The sequence below is a fragment of the Scyliorhinus canicula genome, chromosome 20 (genome assembly GCF_902713615.1).
Source record: "Scyliorhinus canicula chromosome 20, sScyCan1.1, whole genome shotgun sequence".
Lineage (NCBI taxonomy): Eukaryota > Metazoa > Chordata > Chondrichthyes > Carcharhiniformes > Scyliorhinidae > Scyliorhinus > Scyliorhinus canicula.
The window spans coordinates 81,848,800-81,865,482 of record NC_052165.1 but is presented as its reverse complement, the minus strand read 5'-3'; the positions used below and the strand labels follow the sequence as shown (position 1 = coordinate 81,865,482).

Genomic DNA, 16,683 nt, shown 5'->3' with positions numbered 1-16,683 from the left:
ATGCATACACGTTTCGACTGGGTAGATGCAGGAAGGATCTTTCTACCTGGCTGGGGGAGCCCAGAACCAGAGTCTCAAAATAAGGGGCAGATCATTTAGGACTGCAGGAATTGTTCCAGAGTCTATAGAATCCTGGAAGGTGCATCCACTATTTCTAGAGCCACTTCCTTAAATATAATAATAATCTTTATTAGTATCACAAGTAGGCTTACATTAACACTGCAATGAAGTACTGTGAAAATCCCCTAGGTACACTGGAATGTAGATAAATCCCAGGGCCTGATAATCTACATCCGAGAGTACTTAAGGAAGTGTCTGCATATTCGAGGGTAGCTAATGTAACTCCATCATTTAAAAAGGAAGGTAGAGGGAACATAGGGAATTAGAGCAGGAAGTCTGACAGTAGTAGTGGGGGAAATTCTAGAATCCATTATCAAAACTTTAGGAAACAGTAGCAGAATCGGACAGAGTTAGCATGGATTTATGAAGTGGAAATCATGCAAATCATTGACAATCATGGAAATCATTGAAAATTCTCCTGGAAGTTTTCGAGGGTGTAACTAGTAGTGTTGACGAGGGAAAGCCAGTGGATGTAGTTTATTTGGATTTTCAGAAGGTTTTTGACAAAGTCCCTCATAAGAGAATAGCGTGTAAAACTAAAGTGCATGGGATTAGTGTACTGAGATGGTTAGAAAACTGGTTGGCAAACAGGAAACAAAGGGTAGGAATTAATGAGTCTTTTTCAAATTGACAGGCAGTGGGGGATCGGAGGGATCGGTGCTAGGACCTCAGATATTCACAATATATATTAATGATTTAGATGAGGGGAAAAAATATACTATTTCCAAATTTGCAGATATCACAACGTTGGGTGGGAGGGTGAGCTATGAGGAGGGTGCAGAGATCCTTCAATGTGATTAGGACAAGTTGAATGGGCAAATTATTGGCAGATGCAGTATAATTTGGATAAATGCAAGGTTATCCACACTTTGGGAGCAAAAACACGAAGGCAGACTACGGTCTGAATGGCCATAAATTGGGAGAAGGGAAGGCAACGAAATCTGGGTGTCCTCGTACACCAGTTACTGAAGGTAAGCATGCAGGTACAGCAGGTGTTAAGAAGGCAAATGATATGAATTTGGCCTTCATGCAAATGGTTCGAGTTCAGGAGCACGGATGTCTTGCTGCATTTGTACAGGGCTTTAGTGAACATAAAACTGTACAGCACAGTACAGGCCCTTCAGCCCACAATGTTGTGTCAAACTAGTCTGAAACTAAGATCAAATCATCCTACTCCCAATCATTCTAGTGCACTCCATATGCCTATCCAATAACCGCTTGAAAGTTCCTAAAGTGTCCGACTCCACTACCATAGCTGGGAGTGCGTTCCACGCCCCAACCACTCTGAGTAAAGAACCTACCTCTGGCATCCCTCCTATATCTTCCACCATGAACCTTATAGTTATGCCCCCTTGTAACAGCGACATCCACCCGAGGAAAAGGTCGCTGAACGTCCACTCTATCTATGCCTCTCATCATCTTATACACCTCAATTAAGTCACCTCTCATCCTCCTTCGCTCCAATGAGAAAAGCCCTAGTTCCCTCAACCTTTCCTCATAAGACCTACCCTCCAATCCAGGCAGCATCCTGGTAAATCTCCTTTGCACCCTTTCCAATGCTTCCACATCCTTCCTATAATGAGGTGACCAGAGCTGCACACAATACTCCAAATGTGGTCTAACCAAGGTCTTGTACAGTTGCAGCATAATCTCAAGGCTCTTAAACTCAACCCCCCTGTTAATAAAGGCTTTCTTCACGGCTCTATCCACTTGGGTGGCAATTTTCGGAGATCTATGGACATGAACTCAGAGATCTCTCTGCTCCTCCACATTCTTCAGAACCCTGCCGTTAACCCTGTAATCCGCATTCGAATTTGTCCTCCCAAAATTAATCACCTCACACTTATCAGGGTTAAACTCCATCTGCCACTTTTCAGCCCAGCTCTGCATCCTATCAATGTCTCTTTGTAGCCTACAACAGCCCTCCACATTATCCACTACTCCACCAATCTTGGTGTCATCAGCAAATTTACTAACCCAACCTTCAACTCCATCATCCAAGTCATTGATAAAAATCACAAATAGCAGAAGACCCAGCACTGATCCCTGTGGTACGCCGCTGGTGACTGGGCTCCAGGATGAAAATTTACCATATACCACCGCCCTCTGTCTTCTATGTGATAGCCAGTTACTGACCAATCGGCCTAATTTCCCTCTATGCCATGCCTCCTTACTTTCTGCAGGAGCCGACCATGGGGCACCTTATCAAACGCCTTACTAAAATCCATGTATACGATATCAACTGCTCTACCTTCATAAGAACATAAGAACTAGGAGCAGGAGTAGGCCATCTGGCCCCTCGAGCCTGCTCCGCCATTCAATGAGATCATGGCTGATCTTTTGTGGACTCAGCTCCACTTTCCGGCCCGAACACCATAACCCTTAATCCCTTTATTCTTCGAAAAACTATCTATCTTTACCTTAAAAATATTTAATGAAGGAGCCTCAACTGCTTCACTGGGCAAGGAATTCCATAGATTCACAACCCTTTAGGTGAAGAAGTTCCTCCTAAACTCAGTCCTAAATCTACTTCCCCTTATTTTGAGGCTATGTCCACTAGTTCTGCTTTCACCCGCCAGTGGAAACAACCTGCCCGCATCTATCCTATCTATTCCCTTCATAATTTTAAATGTTTCTATAAGATCCCCCCTCATCCTTCTAAATTCCAACGAATACGGTCCCAGTCTACTCAACCTCCCCTCGTAATCCAACCCCTTCAACTCTGGGATTAACCTAGTGAATCTCCTCTGCACACCCTCCAGCGCCAGTACGTCCTTTCCCAAGTAAGGAGACCAAAACTGAATACAATACTCCAGGTGTGGCCTCACTAACACCTTATACAATTGCAACATAACATCCCTAGTCTTAAACTCCATCCCTCTAGCAATGAAGGACACAATTCCATTTGCCTTCTTAATCACCTGTAAACCAACTTTCTGTGACTCATGCACTAGCACACTCAGATTTCTCTGCACAGCAGCATGCTTTAATATTTTATTGTTTAAATAATAATCCCGTTTGCTGTTATTCCTACCAAAATGGATAACCTCACATTTGTCAACATTGTATTCCATCTACTAGACTTAACCATTCACTTAAGCCCATTCACTTAACCTATCCAAATCCCTCTGCAGACTTCCAGTATCCTCTGCACTTTTCGCTTTACCACTCATCTAGGTGTCAGCTGCAAACTTGGACACATTGCCCTTGGTCCCCAACTCCAAATCATCTATGTAGATTGTGAACAATTGTGGGTCCAACACAGATCCCTGAGGGACACCACTAGCTACTGATTGCCAACCAGAGAAACACCCATTAATCCCCACTCTTTGCTTTCTATTAATTAACCAATCCTCTATCCATGCTACTACTTTACCCTTAATGCCATGCATCTTTATCTTATGCAACAGCCTTTTGTGTGGCACCTTGTCAAAGGCTTTCTGGAAATCCAGATATACCACATCCATTGGCTCCCCGTTATCTACTGCACTGGTAATGTCCTCAAAAAATTCCACTAAATTAGTTAGCACGACCTGCCCTTTATGAATCCAGGCTGCGTCTGCCCAATGGGACAATTTTTATCCAGATGCTTCGCTATTTCTTCCTTGATGATAGATTCCAGCATCTTCCCTACTACCGAAGTTAAGCTCACTGGCCTATAATTTCCTGCTCTCTGCCTACCTCCTTTTTAAACAGTGGTGTCACGTTTGCTAATTTCCAATCCACCGGGACCACCACAGAGTCTAGTGAATTTTGGTAAATCATCACTCGTGCATCTGCAATTTCCCTAGCCATCTCTTTTAGCACTCTGGGATGCATTCCATCAGGACCAGGAGACTTTTCTACCTTTAGCCCCATTAGCTTGCCCATCACTACCTCCTTAGTGATAATAATCATCTCAAGGTCCTCACCTGTCATAGCCTCATTTCTATCAGTCACCGGCATGTTATTTGTGTCTTCCACTGTGAAGACCGACCCAAAAAACCTGTGCAGTTCCTCAGCCATTTCCTCATCTCCCATCTCATCCTCTAAGCGACTCTTTTTTTGTTTTATATATTTGTAAAGACTTTTACTGTCTGTTTTTATATTCTGAGAAAGTTTACTCCCATACTCTATCTTACTCTTCTTTATAGATTTTTTAGTAGCTTTCTGTTTCCCCCTATAGATTTCCCAGTCCTCTAGTCTCCCACCAATCTTTGCCACTTTGTATGCTTTTTCCTTCAATTTGATACTCTCCCTTATTTCCTTAGATATCCACGGTCGATTTTCCCTCTTTCTACCGTCCTTCCTTTTTGTTGGTATAAACCTTTGCTGAGCACTGTGAAAAATCGCTTGGAAGGTTCTCAACTGTTCCACCATAAAGTCTTTGCTCCCAGTCTACCTTAGCTAGTTCTTCTCTCATCCCCTTGTAATCTCCTTTGTTTAAACACAAAACACTAGTATTTGATTTTACCTTCTCACCCTCCATCTGTATTTTAAATTCCACCATAGAACATAGAACAGTACAGCACAGAACAGGCCCTTCGGCCCTCAATGTTGTGCCGAGCCATGATCACCCTACTCAAACCCACGTATCCACCCTATACCCGTAACCCAACAACCCCCCCCCTTAACCTTAGGACACTACGGGCAATTTAGCATGGCCAATCCACCTAACCCGCACATCTTTGGACTGTGGGAGGAAACCGGAGCACCCGGAGGAAACCCACGCACACAGGGGGAGGACGTGCAGACTCCACACAGACAGTGACCCAGCCGGGAATCGAACCTGGGACCCTGGTGCTGTGAAGCATTTATGCTAACCACCATGCTACCCTGCTGCCCCTTATTGTGATGCTCCTTCCGAGAGGATCCCTAACTATGAGATCATGAATCAATCCTGTCTCATTACACAGGACAAGATCTAGGACCGCTTGTTCCCTCGTAGGTTCCATTACATACTGTTCTAGGAAACTATCGCGGATACATTCTATAAATTCTTCCTCAAGGTTGCCTTGACCGACCTGGTTAAACCAATCGACATGTAGATTAAAATCCCCCATGATAACTGCTGTACCATTTCTACATGCATCAGTTATTTCTTTATTTATTGCCTGCCCCACCATAACGTTACTATTTGCTGGCCGATAGACGACTCCTATCAGTGACTTTTTCGCCTTACTATTCCTGATTTCTACCCAAATGGATTCAACCTTATCCTCCATAGCACCGATGCCATCCCTTACTATTGCCCGGATGTCATCCTTAAATAACAGAGCTACACCACCTCCCTTACCATCCACTCTGTCCTTCCGAATAGTTTCATACCCTCAGATATTTAACTCCCAGTTGGGTTACGGGTATAGGGTGGATACATGGGTTTGAGTAGGGTGATCATTGCTCGGCACAACATCGAGGGCCGAAGGGCCTGTTCTGTGCTGTACTGTTCTATGTTCTATACCCGCCAAGGACTTCTCATGCCTCCTCCTAGCTCTCCTAAGCTATTTCTTGAGCTCCTTCCTAGCTAACTTGTATCCCTCGTACCCTAACTGAACCTTGTTTTCTCATCCTTACATAAGCCCCTTTCTTCCTCTTGACAAGACATTCAACCTCTTTTGTGAACCATGATTCCCTCACTTGACCATTTCCTCCCTGCCTGACAGGAACATACATATCAAGGACACGCAGTATTTGCTCCTTGAACAAGCTCCACATCTCAATTGTGCCTATCCCTGACAGTTCCTGTTTCCATCTTATGCTCCCCAATTCTTGCCTAATCGCATCATAATGACCCTTCCCACAATTATAAACCTTGCCCTGCCGTATGTTCCGATCCCTCTCCATTGCTATACTGAAAGTCACCAAATTGTGGTCACGATCTCCAAAGTGCTCTCCCACAACCAAATCATTCACCTGAGGAAGGAGCAGTGCTCCGAAAGCTAGTGTTTGAAACAAACATGTTGAGCTTTAACCTGGTGTTGTAAGACTTCTTATTGTGCTTACCCCAGTCCAACGCCGGCATCTCCACATCATGGCAACCAAATCTAACAGTTGGCCCAGTTCATTACCCAATACCAAATCCAATGTGGCCCCGCCTCTTGTTGGTCTATCCACATATTGTGCGAGGAAACCCTCCTGCACACACTGGATAAAAACAGCCCCATCCAAACTATTCGAATTATAGTGGTTCCAATCAATATTTGGAAAGTTAAAGTCACCCATGACAACTACCCTGTGACTACCGCACCTATCCAAAATCTGCATTGCAATCTTTTCCTCCTCATCTCTACTACTATTTGGGGGCCTGTAGAAAACTCCTAACAAAGTGACTGTTCCTTTCCTATTTCTAACTTCAGCCTATATTACCTCAGTAGGCAGATCCTCCTCAAACTGCCTTACTGCAGCCATTTTGCTATCCTTGATTAACAATGCTACTCCTACACCTCTTTTACCACCTTCCTTAATCTTACTGAAACATCTAAACCCCGGAACCTCCAACAACCATTCCTGCCCCTGTTCTATCCACGTCTCCGTAATGGCCACAACACCGTCCCAGGTACCAATCCATGCTTCAAGCTCACCAACCTTATTCCTAATGCTCCTCGCATTGAAGTAGACACACTTCAAACCACCTTCATGCCTGCAGGTCCACTCCTGTGACCTTGATACCTTCCTCAGTACCGCACTACCCTCAACTTCCTGAACTCCAGCAATGCTATCTCCTGGATTACAAATCAGTTTCCCATCCCACTGCCAAATTAGTTTAAACCCCCCTGAAGAGCTGTAGCAAATTTCCCTCCCAGGATATTGGTGCCCCTCTGGTTCAGGTGTAACTCATCCTGTTTGTACAGGTCCCACCTTCCCCAGAATGTGCTCCAATGTGGCCGCACCGGGAGTATTGTGTCCCATTTTGGTCTCCTTATCTGAGGAAAGATGTTCTTGCTATAGAGAGAGTGCAGCGAAGGTTAACAAGACTGATTCCTGGGATGGCACGACTGACGTATGATGAGAGATTCGGTTAGGATTGTCTTCACTGGAGTTCAGAAGAAAACTATAAAACTCGAACAGGAATAGACAGGGTAGATGCAAGAAGGATTTTCCCGTTGGTTGGGGCATCCAGAAGGAGGGGTCACAGTCTGAGGATACGGGGTAGACCATCTAGGACAGAGATGAGGAGAAATTTCTTCACCCAGAGAGTGGTGAGCCTGTGGAATTTGTTACCACAAGAAGTAGTTGAAGCCAAAACATTGTATGCATTAAAGAAGCAGTTAGATGTAGCAGTTGGGGCGAAGGGATCAAAGGATATGGGAAGAAGCGGGATTAGGCTATTCAGTTGGATGATCAGCCATGATCATAATGAATGGCGGAGCAGGTTCGAAGGGCCGAATGGCCTCTTCCTGCTCCTACTTTTCTTTGTTTCTACGACTGATGAGGGGGAAATTCTTAATTCAAGAGGATGGTGAATCTTTGGAATTCACTTTCTGTGACCCATTGCTTTCTTGCCCTGTGACCTGAGCTCCTGTGACCATGAGTCTGGGCTGCAGCCACACTCTATTCCCACCCAGTGCACGGAATCTACAGCTTGAACGAAGCCCAAAATGCCGTTTCTCAATCCTCTGGACCTCCAAAGACACCAACAGCACCCGGCGAATTCCAAAATTCCAACGTTGAATCCAAAAAAAAAAATTCACCAGCTGAATACCTGTGCACTAATTTTCTACTCAATAAAACAAAGGTTAGTCATTGCAAGGATTTCAAACAGGTGGCAGACTCGCGGTAGGCAGACTGAGGAGCACAGTAGGACGGTGGTTAGCACAGTTGCTTCACAGCTCCAGGGTCCCAGGTTCGGTTCCCGGCTGGGTCACTGTCTGCGGAGTCTGCACGTTCTCACGGTGTCAGCGTTGGTTTCCTCCGGGTGCTCTGGTTTCCTCCCACAGTCCAAAGATGTGCAGGTTAGGTGGACTGGCCATGCTAAAATTGCCTTTAGTGTCCAAAAAGGTTAAGTGGGGTTACTGGGTTACGGGGATAGGGTGGAGATGTGGCCCTGAGTTGGGTGCTCTTTCAAGGGTCGATGCAGACTCGATGGGCCGAATGACCTCCTTCTGCACTGTAAATTCTATGATTCTACGACAATAGTTCAAATACAGAAGGGCAATCTCACACTCACGGGCTGAGATAAGGTGAGAATTCACAGTGCACAGCACTTGTTTCATTCTGCACTGAAATCTTTACTTTCTAGTTCACCAACTCTTAAATCCAAATATCTGGTGACTTGTTGATCACTTTTAGCCAAGTAATCATCTGAGCGGAAACCAGGAAGCTTCTTTTAATACCTTTCCTCTCCCCATGTTTACAAAATGATATGATTGTCCAATGTGTTTCCAAATGGTGACAGGGCAAACAGAAATTACAGAACAATCCAAGAGGGATTTCCAACTTCCAAGAGGGGATTCTCATTTTATTGTGGAGTCTTTATGCAAATTCTAATAATAATCTTTATTGTCACATGTAGGCTTACATTAACACTGCAATGAAGTTACTGTGAAAAGCCCCTTGTCACGACATTTAGGCGCCTGTTCAAATACACAGAGGGAGAATTCAGAATGTCCAATTCACATGACATCATGTCTTTCAGGACTTGTGGGAGGAAACCGGAGCATCCGGAGGGAGACACGGGGAGAACTTGCAGACTCCACACAGACAGTGACCCAAGCCGGGAATTGAACCAGGGACTTTGGAGCAGTGAAGCAACTGTGCTGCCTGCTGCCCGTGAAATTGTTCCATCATCGACATATCAGTAAAACATGGCAATTCTATACTATAGATGAATCTCAGACAAGATTGCAAGTGCCTGAAATGCCTCCATTGTGCAGTGACACACACTCAAACGTTTTGGGATCATCCAAATGGGTATAGAGAGATACAGCACTAGGAAATAAGGGGAAGTAGATTTAGGACTGAGTTTAGGAGGAACTTCTTCACCCAAAGGGTTGTGAATCTATGGAATTCCTTGCCCAGTGAAGCAGTTGAGGCTCCTTCATTAAATGTTTTTAAGGTAAAGATAGATAGTTTTTTGAAGAATAAAGGGATTAAGGGTTATGGTGTTCGGGCCGGAAAGTGGAACTGAGTCCACAAAAGATCAGCCATGATCTCATTGAATGGCGGAGCAGGTTCGAGGGGCCAGATGGCCTACTCCTGCTCCTAGTTCTTATGTTCTTATAAATAGTGAGGGTTTTGGCCAAGGGGGCTATCATGACCGGTACAGGTTTAGAGGGCCGAAGGGCCTTGTCCTGCGCTGTATTGTTCTTTGTTTTGACATATGTCAAATAGCAGCGTTCCTTTCCAAGCAACCCGACCTTATTACCCTACCACATTACGTACCGTGCCATTTTCCCTTGTACACTGTTCCAAACGAGCCTGATCCTATCCTTTGGCCCAGTGTGATTTGTCCTTCTGAAATCTCCCAGTCATCGCTGGAGTCCCTCCGCCCCAGAGTTTTCTACAAAGCAGAAAAAAGGACAAACAGGAGGTAATAAAACCCACACTAAGTTTTGTCGTGTAATTATTAAATACCATTCACAATAAGTCCCATTTACTCTCTGACTCTCAACTCTTAACAAGTGGTATGCACACTTGACTTTCTGTGAAGGCCAACTTTCCAACCATTATCTTGGTCGAAGAAATTTGCAATATACAGTGAGGAGCAAATTCTGAGTTCTAATTGCTCTGCTGAAAGGCCTGGCCCTCGATGTTTTAGGCATCTTTCTTGAACTTTGGCAGGAAGGCTCGCGTTATGACTTTCTATGAATGGAAGAAGATGAAGAAGAGATCGGACAAGTTTCCAGGATGGTCAGGCAGGTAAGATATGGATATTGAACTCATTAGCAACCAAAGGGAAACATGATAGTGTTGGTATTCTGGAGGAATGAAACTGAATGGGCCAAAGGGCCTTTTGCATCGTCTGAACGTATCACTAATTAAGCTGCCAGTATGAGGTGCAGCAAGTTTTGGAAATGGGCCAGCTTTATAGAATCACAACTAACCTCAAAATAAAAGGTATCTAACCATCAAGCACATCTTTTCCACCTGATGTTGTTTACCCTTCCTCTCCCCCCAATCCCATCCCACTCCCCCTCCATCCTACCTGTCTTGAACTCTATTCCGTCACAAGCCATCCCCAACCCAAATCCTGGCTCTGGTTCTTCCAAAAAATCCATGCCCATGCGCACTGCTGGCAGAAGGGCGGCCAAGAATGGGAACTTTTGCCGAACCCTCCTTTCCTACCCAGGGAAGCTAGCAGCAACCTTCAGGCCTGAAATTCTCCTCCATTTCTGTGCAAATGCCCAGGTCAAGTATCTCAGTCCCTCATCGCCGTTACACGAGAGACAGAGAAAATTAACCTCTGCTTACCATCTTATTCCGGTCTTCAGTTGATGAGGATGATGACTTCCTCTCTCTCGGCTGGGTACCAGGTGACTTCTGCAACGTTTTGACGCTAGTCAGAGAACCGGGCAGCGAAGCAGGCGGGGTGGCAGAGAGCCCCGACGTGGACCCTGGTTACATTTTTAAAAAATGAAAATGTGAAAGGAGGGGGTAGAGAGGAATTAAGAGGTAAGAGAGAAAGCAGAATCATTACTACAGCAAAGAGTCATCCAAAAAAAGGCAAGGAGCTAAACTACAAAGTTGGACAGCCCATGCAGGGTACGACACTGGTGAATGATCTCGCAGCCAAAGTGGCTCCCAAAATGAGGAGTGACCATGCACATAACCGATGCTATATCTTTGATTAAGAGTTAGGGAGGGAAAGAGAAATTGAGAAGCGTGAAGCTATGGCTGTCAACTGGAAATTTCCCGTTCACGTTGGTGAGTCAGCTTAAGCAGCAACATTAAAAAGCACCTTGCCCTCTCTTGTCACTAACCCTGTGTAGTGGGTAAGCTGTTATCGTGAGGTCAGGGTTGCTGTGCAATTCAACCTCTTCAAGCTTTCGCGCGCACTGCAGATTGGAGCAAAAAAAATAAGGCTACAGAGTAGCTAGAAATAAGTATATTGGACGCCTCGATGGGAGCCCAGTGGGGCAGAAACCAATGCATTTCATGACTAATATTTGTAGAGGGATTTTGCAGTCTGTAGCTGCAAATATTATTGTTTTTACTTCATTGAGGGTTCACGTTCAGACCGCTACTGAGGATGGCTACGTACAACAAACAGACTCACTTTTAGGGCTGGGTACAACAATAGTCAATGACAGGTGGTCAGCATGAATGAGGATCTAAGCAAGGGATTGGCCTGAAAATCAAATAGCTTGCTACACTTCATGAATTTTTAAAATGTATTCATTCTTGGGAAGTGGGCATCGCTGGCCGGGTTAGCATTTGTTGCCCATCCCTAATTGCCCTTGAATTGAGCGACTTGCTGAGCTCTTTCCGGGGGGGGGGGGGGGGGGGGGGGGGGGGGGGGGGGGTGCACAGTTAAGAGTCAACCACATCGCTGTGTGGGTTTGGAGTCACATGAGGACCAGACCGGGTAAGGGTGGCAGATTTCCTTCCCTGGGTCTCTGGATTACTAGTCTGGTGACAATAGCACTAGGCCCCCACTAGGCTGGACTCACATAGAAAAAAAATGCTATTTGGCTAAAGGAGTGCAGAGGGTAGCTAGCAACCATTAAGCTGTACCCAGCAAGAGCCAGCATCCATGGTACTGTGCCCCAGGAAGAGCCAGCACCCATGGTACTGTACCCCAGGAAGAGCCAGCATCCATGGTACTGTACCCCAGGAAGAGCCAGCACCCATGGTACTGTACCCCAGCAAGAGCCAGCATCCATGGTACTGTACCCCAGGAAGAGCCAGCATCCATGGTACTGTACCCCTGGAAGAGTCAGCATTGGTGCTACTGCACCCCAGAGTCAGCAGTTTCATGGGCTACCAACACACTGGTCCATTCATTAACCCTCCACACAAGCAGTATGAAATTTTCATTAGTTACAGTGACTAGAGTAAGTATATTAGCTTTAAGAGCTAAGTATATTTTGAGCACAATCTCAGCACCTTTTTGTTTGGCACATCAGTCTCAGGGAATCCTTAGTGATAACCTGCTCTAAAAAGTGAGTACATTATTGGGAAAGAACGAAGGTAAAAAAAACATTTAGAAAAATAATTCTTCCCCCCCACCCCCAAAAAAGCACAGAATACAACATAAACAAAAGCACAATATGGAAAATGTGTGCCTTTCAATTTGGTTCAGACTGCATATCAAAACCACTCAAATGAATGTTAATTGTGCATTTAGTTAATGAAAGATAAATTGCTTTTAGAACAATTTTAAAATAATAACGTGAAGAATTTTCTTGCCAGAGCAAAAGCAATCGGGCCGATAATTTATGTTAATGAGCAGTTGATAACCCAGAGAAAAGGCACATCATCTCTAACACTAAACTTAAAGAGTGAGTCTAAATTATAAAACAGTGCAGGAATGTGTTCGACAAGAGAAACAGGTGCTGATCAGAAGCAGTATTTTGTTTCTGGGCCTTGAGAAAGTTCAATGTGATTCTTGTTTTTCCCCTAGAGTAAGATTTGCTTTTCTCTCTGCTCTTCCCTCTTCAGATTCCCACCTCATCTCCTCTCCTCCTTTCCCTGATCCCAGGATAGTGCAGCTTGTTATCTTCTTGTTGACGGCCACAATCACAGTCGCAGAAGTGACTGCACTTCAAAAAGTTTTGGGACAAGTGGGGGGGAAGGAGGCAGACATCAAAGGTCCTCTCCAATGCAGGTTGATTGACTCGTCGAGTGCTCCTTTTCAATAATGGTCCAACGTTGATGATGTAGCGATGGAGCCCTGGTAGAGGCAGCGGGACAGGAGAGGCCACAGATCCTGTTTGCTAAAACAGGCAATAAAGGAAGCATCAATGACCGAAGGAGCAAAGCTCCTTAACTGAACACAGCAAAAGTATTTCCCAGTGGAGGGAGCAGCCAAATTCAAACTAAATTCTTCGTGCAAGCAGTGGGTGCAATTACAATTCCTGATGAACTTGGCATCGAACAGCCAATTGCACACTGACTTTATTGGTTACTAATAAATTACAGGTTTGATCTCATCCTTCACGCTGAGAACGAAAGGAACTGACTACCCTGTTCAGTCAATGAGCTCAAAAATAAAAAGAATTCAAAAAATTCCAACATCTGGATAACTCCAAACGGTGGCTGCTTCTCATGACAGGTTACACCGAGGTGGCAGGGATGACCCTCTCATAACTATGTCTACCTAAATGTACCTCGTGTTATAAAACCTCCAGCAAAGGCACTTCACAAAGTCCTGGTCAGTCACAAGCAGGAACAGGGAATGGGATTAGGAGGTGTAATCATACATGTTAGCAAAAAGTTAGGTTGAGGAGGTGCCTTAAAAGGTGGCACAATGGCAGTGGTTAGAACTGCTGCCTCGCTGACCGTGTGGAGTTCGCACATTCTCCCCGTGTCTGCATGGGTCTCACCCCCACAACCCAAATATGTGCAAGATAGGTGGATAGGCCACATTAAAGTGCCTCTTAATTAGAAAAAATATAATTAAAAGGATCCTTAATGTGAGGTGACAAGATGAGTGGGCAGGGAGATAGCTGCAGGCCATTAGAGGGCCTGCAGGCTGAAGATGTCACCCTCAATGTGGAGCAGATGGCTCCGAGAGGAGAGGACACAGAGTTGGCAAGTTGGAGTTAGGGTGGAGTCTTGGAGACTAGAATGGGATGCTCCCACCATGATCCAGGAAAATAAATTAGGTGTAAGAAAGTGAAATGACCTTTTAAAACAGAATGACATGTCATTTCCTATGCCACCTCTGGACAACACAGCTTAGAGATTGTTCAGGCTTTACCAAGAAGCTAGCAGCTATGCTGCAGAATAATCTGAAATGACAGGCTCATGTTTGGAATGCGAATAGGTTGAAAGTTCAGTTACCAATGTAACGTGTGCCAAACGGGTGAGAACCAGGAACCGACTGGGCTGAATGGAGATTTGGAGACTGGGATGACTCCATTTGGTCTTCCTTCAAAAAATCATCTTTAAGGTCAACTCTGATCAAGCAACAGGTATTCTCCTTTTAGGGGCTAGTCAAAAACTCAGATCAATTTATTCCAGTGCATTCACATCTGGTAACAGAGTGATCGTTCTTCCTACATGTCAGAGGAAGGAGTACAGTCCATGCACAGCCAAACACAATATGATGAGTTGGTACAATGGTAACATCTTTAACACTGCTTATAAATAAGCTGTGACAGTATATTTAATAACATATTGGCTTGTGCCATGTACCAACATCACCATTTGTGTTTGCCAACTTTGATGCTTTCTGCAGAGTTCATTTGAAATGCCAACTTTCCACACCTCCTGGCCAACCTATAACCTCACTGCCACCCCACTACCACAATCTTTCACCCTACATTTCTGAATAACCTCTTCCCACCCGCCCCCAAAATGCCAGCATGTATGTAGTCTTGGGCATGTCTAGGAAGCAGATCTGGCATTGGTCTACGTTTGAAAGGTCACAGAAGCATGATCTTTGTTTCTCAGTCCACAGACGCTGCTCTGCCCTGCTGAGCATTTCCAGTATTTTCTGTTCTTTGTCCATGTTTCCTGCAGCTACAGTATTTTTGCTTTTGTATAAAGTTTCTGTGGGCTTGTTTAGTAGTGCATTGGCTAACATTTCCAATTCTTACTTGAATGCAATGTTTCCCTGGGGTCACATATGCTAAACAAGGGATGACCTCAAGGCAGCACACCAAATATAGGTCAGAGAAAATGAATCTAAACTGATTAAATTAAAATGTTCATAATAGGGTATAAATAAATGTAAAGCACCTCTTTTCTTTTCTTACATGAAATGAAAATCGCTTATTGTCACGAGTAGGCTTCAATGAAGTTACTGTGAAAAGCCCCTAGTCGCCACATTCCGGCGCCTGTTCGGGGAGGCTGGTACGGGAATCGAACCGTGTTGCTGGCTTGCCTTGGTTTGCTTTCAAAGCCAGCGACATGACCACTTTACTGGACTCAGTAATGTATCTGCTACTTCAATCATTTCAAATGTATAATATACACTGTTTCTCAGTCATGTAATTTTGCATGGTCAGTGTTGGGTTATCAGTTGTGATTTTTGCTGCAGTAACCACAAATGTTTACTCGCTTCTAGCTTTCTGTGGCCAAGTTGAAGAGCGAGTGGGAATAACCCATTTTTATGTATGTTTACCACAGCAGACCATGTGAATTATAAATACATGTGCACGTGTTAATGGTATGTTAATTATATTGTTACAGCACACAGGTAAAGGGCATTGTTTAATTAAGTACCAAGAGCACTTGTAAAGAGAGACTGCTGGGACACGGGGATACTAGGTAGGAAATAGACAAAGGTGAGATGGCGTTCTGTAAATAAACCTATTATCAAGAATTAGTGTTTAGTTTCAAACTTACGTTATTAATCTTCGGACAGATATCCTTTTTAATTCTGTCTATAGCTACTAAGACATAGATCTTTTGAAATTCCGACATATAGCCACTATCCTTTCATCTATTTGTTCCCCAATGCTCAGCCTTCTAGCTCAAGATGCTGGGCTCGATTTCCTTGCATGTTTACATTAAAATTTAAAGATGGGCGACCGGTGAATCACTCTTGTGTATCAAGCCCTGGTTAGGATTGGGTTTGCTCACGTTCTTATCGTCCACCCATCTGCTGTCTCCAGCGAACAATGTTTACGACAAGGTGAACTTTCTCTTCCTAGGCCTCGGTACAATACTGCTTCTGATCGAGCTACCTGCTCCACACTTCCTGTATACAATGGGTCCATGGAGTGGACATGAATCTCAGGTGGAGAAGCAGCAGTGAGAGGATCGGTGCGGTGCAATGTAAATGCTTGTGAGGGAGCGTGCACAGGTGGGTAAGCGAGGCGAGGTGCCCAAGTACCTCTGAATACGGGACCAGGCTCAAAATCAAAGACAATGTCATTGGGGTAAGATTGCAACAAAGGGCTGGGAGTCCGGGAGCGGTACTTCCTGAGGCACCTGACCGGCTGCGTCAAGGGGGCTGCGGGAAGAGAAAAGAAAAGGAGTAAAGGAGCAGGAATAAAAATCCCTGCAATAGGGTTCTTTCTTATTGGATAGAGAAAAAATATTCAAAAGGGTAAAAGAAGCCTTGTGTACTACAGTAGGGTTTCTGCTGGGGGATCGTCCCCTGTTTCGTACAGTGCATGTCCATCAACAATTCTTTCTAATCAGAACAGAGACCAAAGTTCTTATATCTGCACACTGGTTCTCAATGCACTCCTGACAGCCAAGATAAACTGCCTTAGGGACACACAAGTGGGCAGACATCACAGCCTTTTCAGACACACTGCTACAACTAGACTCTACCTAATGTGTTGGAGCTGTGTCGGTCGGCGAAGGTCCTACATTATTTTAGTGCACAATATACACTGTCAGAGAGGAATCACGTACTTCAATGGAGATAATGCCCAACTTTAAATTCTTCCCTATGTTGCTTTAAAAAAAATAAAAGAGGTGAAATTCTTTAGTTGCTATTTGCGATTCTGCTAATTGCAGCAGAAC

At 44.6% G+C, this 16,683-nt stretch overlaps 1 protein-coding gene across 3 annotated transcripts in view; it reads right to left on the bottom strand.

Annotated features, from left to right (window-relative positions):
* The window catches only part of braf (B-Raf proto-oncogene, serine/threonine kinase), a 159,909-nt gene that overhangs the window by 55,350 nt on the left and 87,876 nt on the right, over positions 1 to 16,683 (bottom strand). For 2 of the 3 annotated variants that reach the window (XM_038780232.1, XM_038780233.1), the window contains exons 10-12: positions 16,043 to 16,162; positions 10,510 to 10,652; positions 9,481 to 9,598 (exon numbers count right to left, since the gene is read on the bottom strand). In XM_038780232.1, coding sequence (XP_038636160.1) covers positions 9,481 to 9,598; positions 10,510 to 10,652; positions 16,043 to 16,162 — 381 coding nt within the window. The remainder of the gene's footprint in view (positions 1 to 9,480; positions 9,599 to 10,509; positions 10,653 to 16,042; positions 16,163 to 16,683) is intronic. The other variant, XM_038780235.1, reaches the window with a different exon arrangement.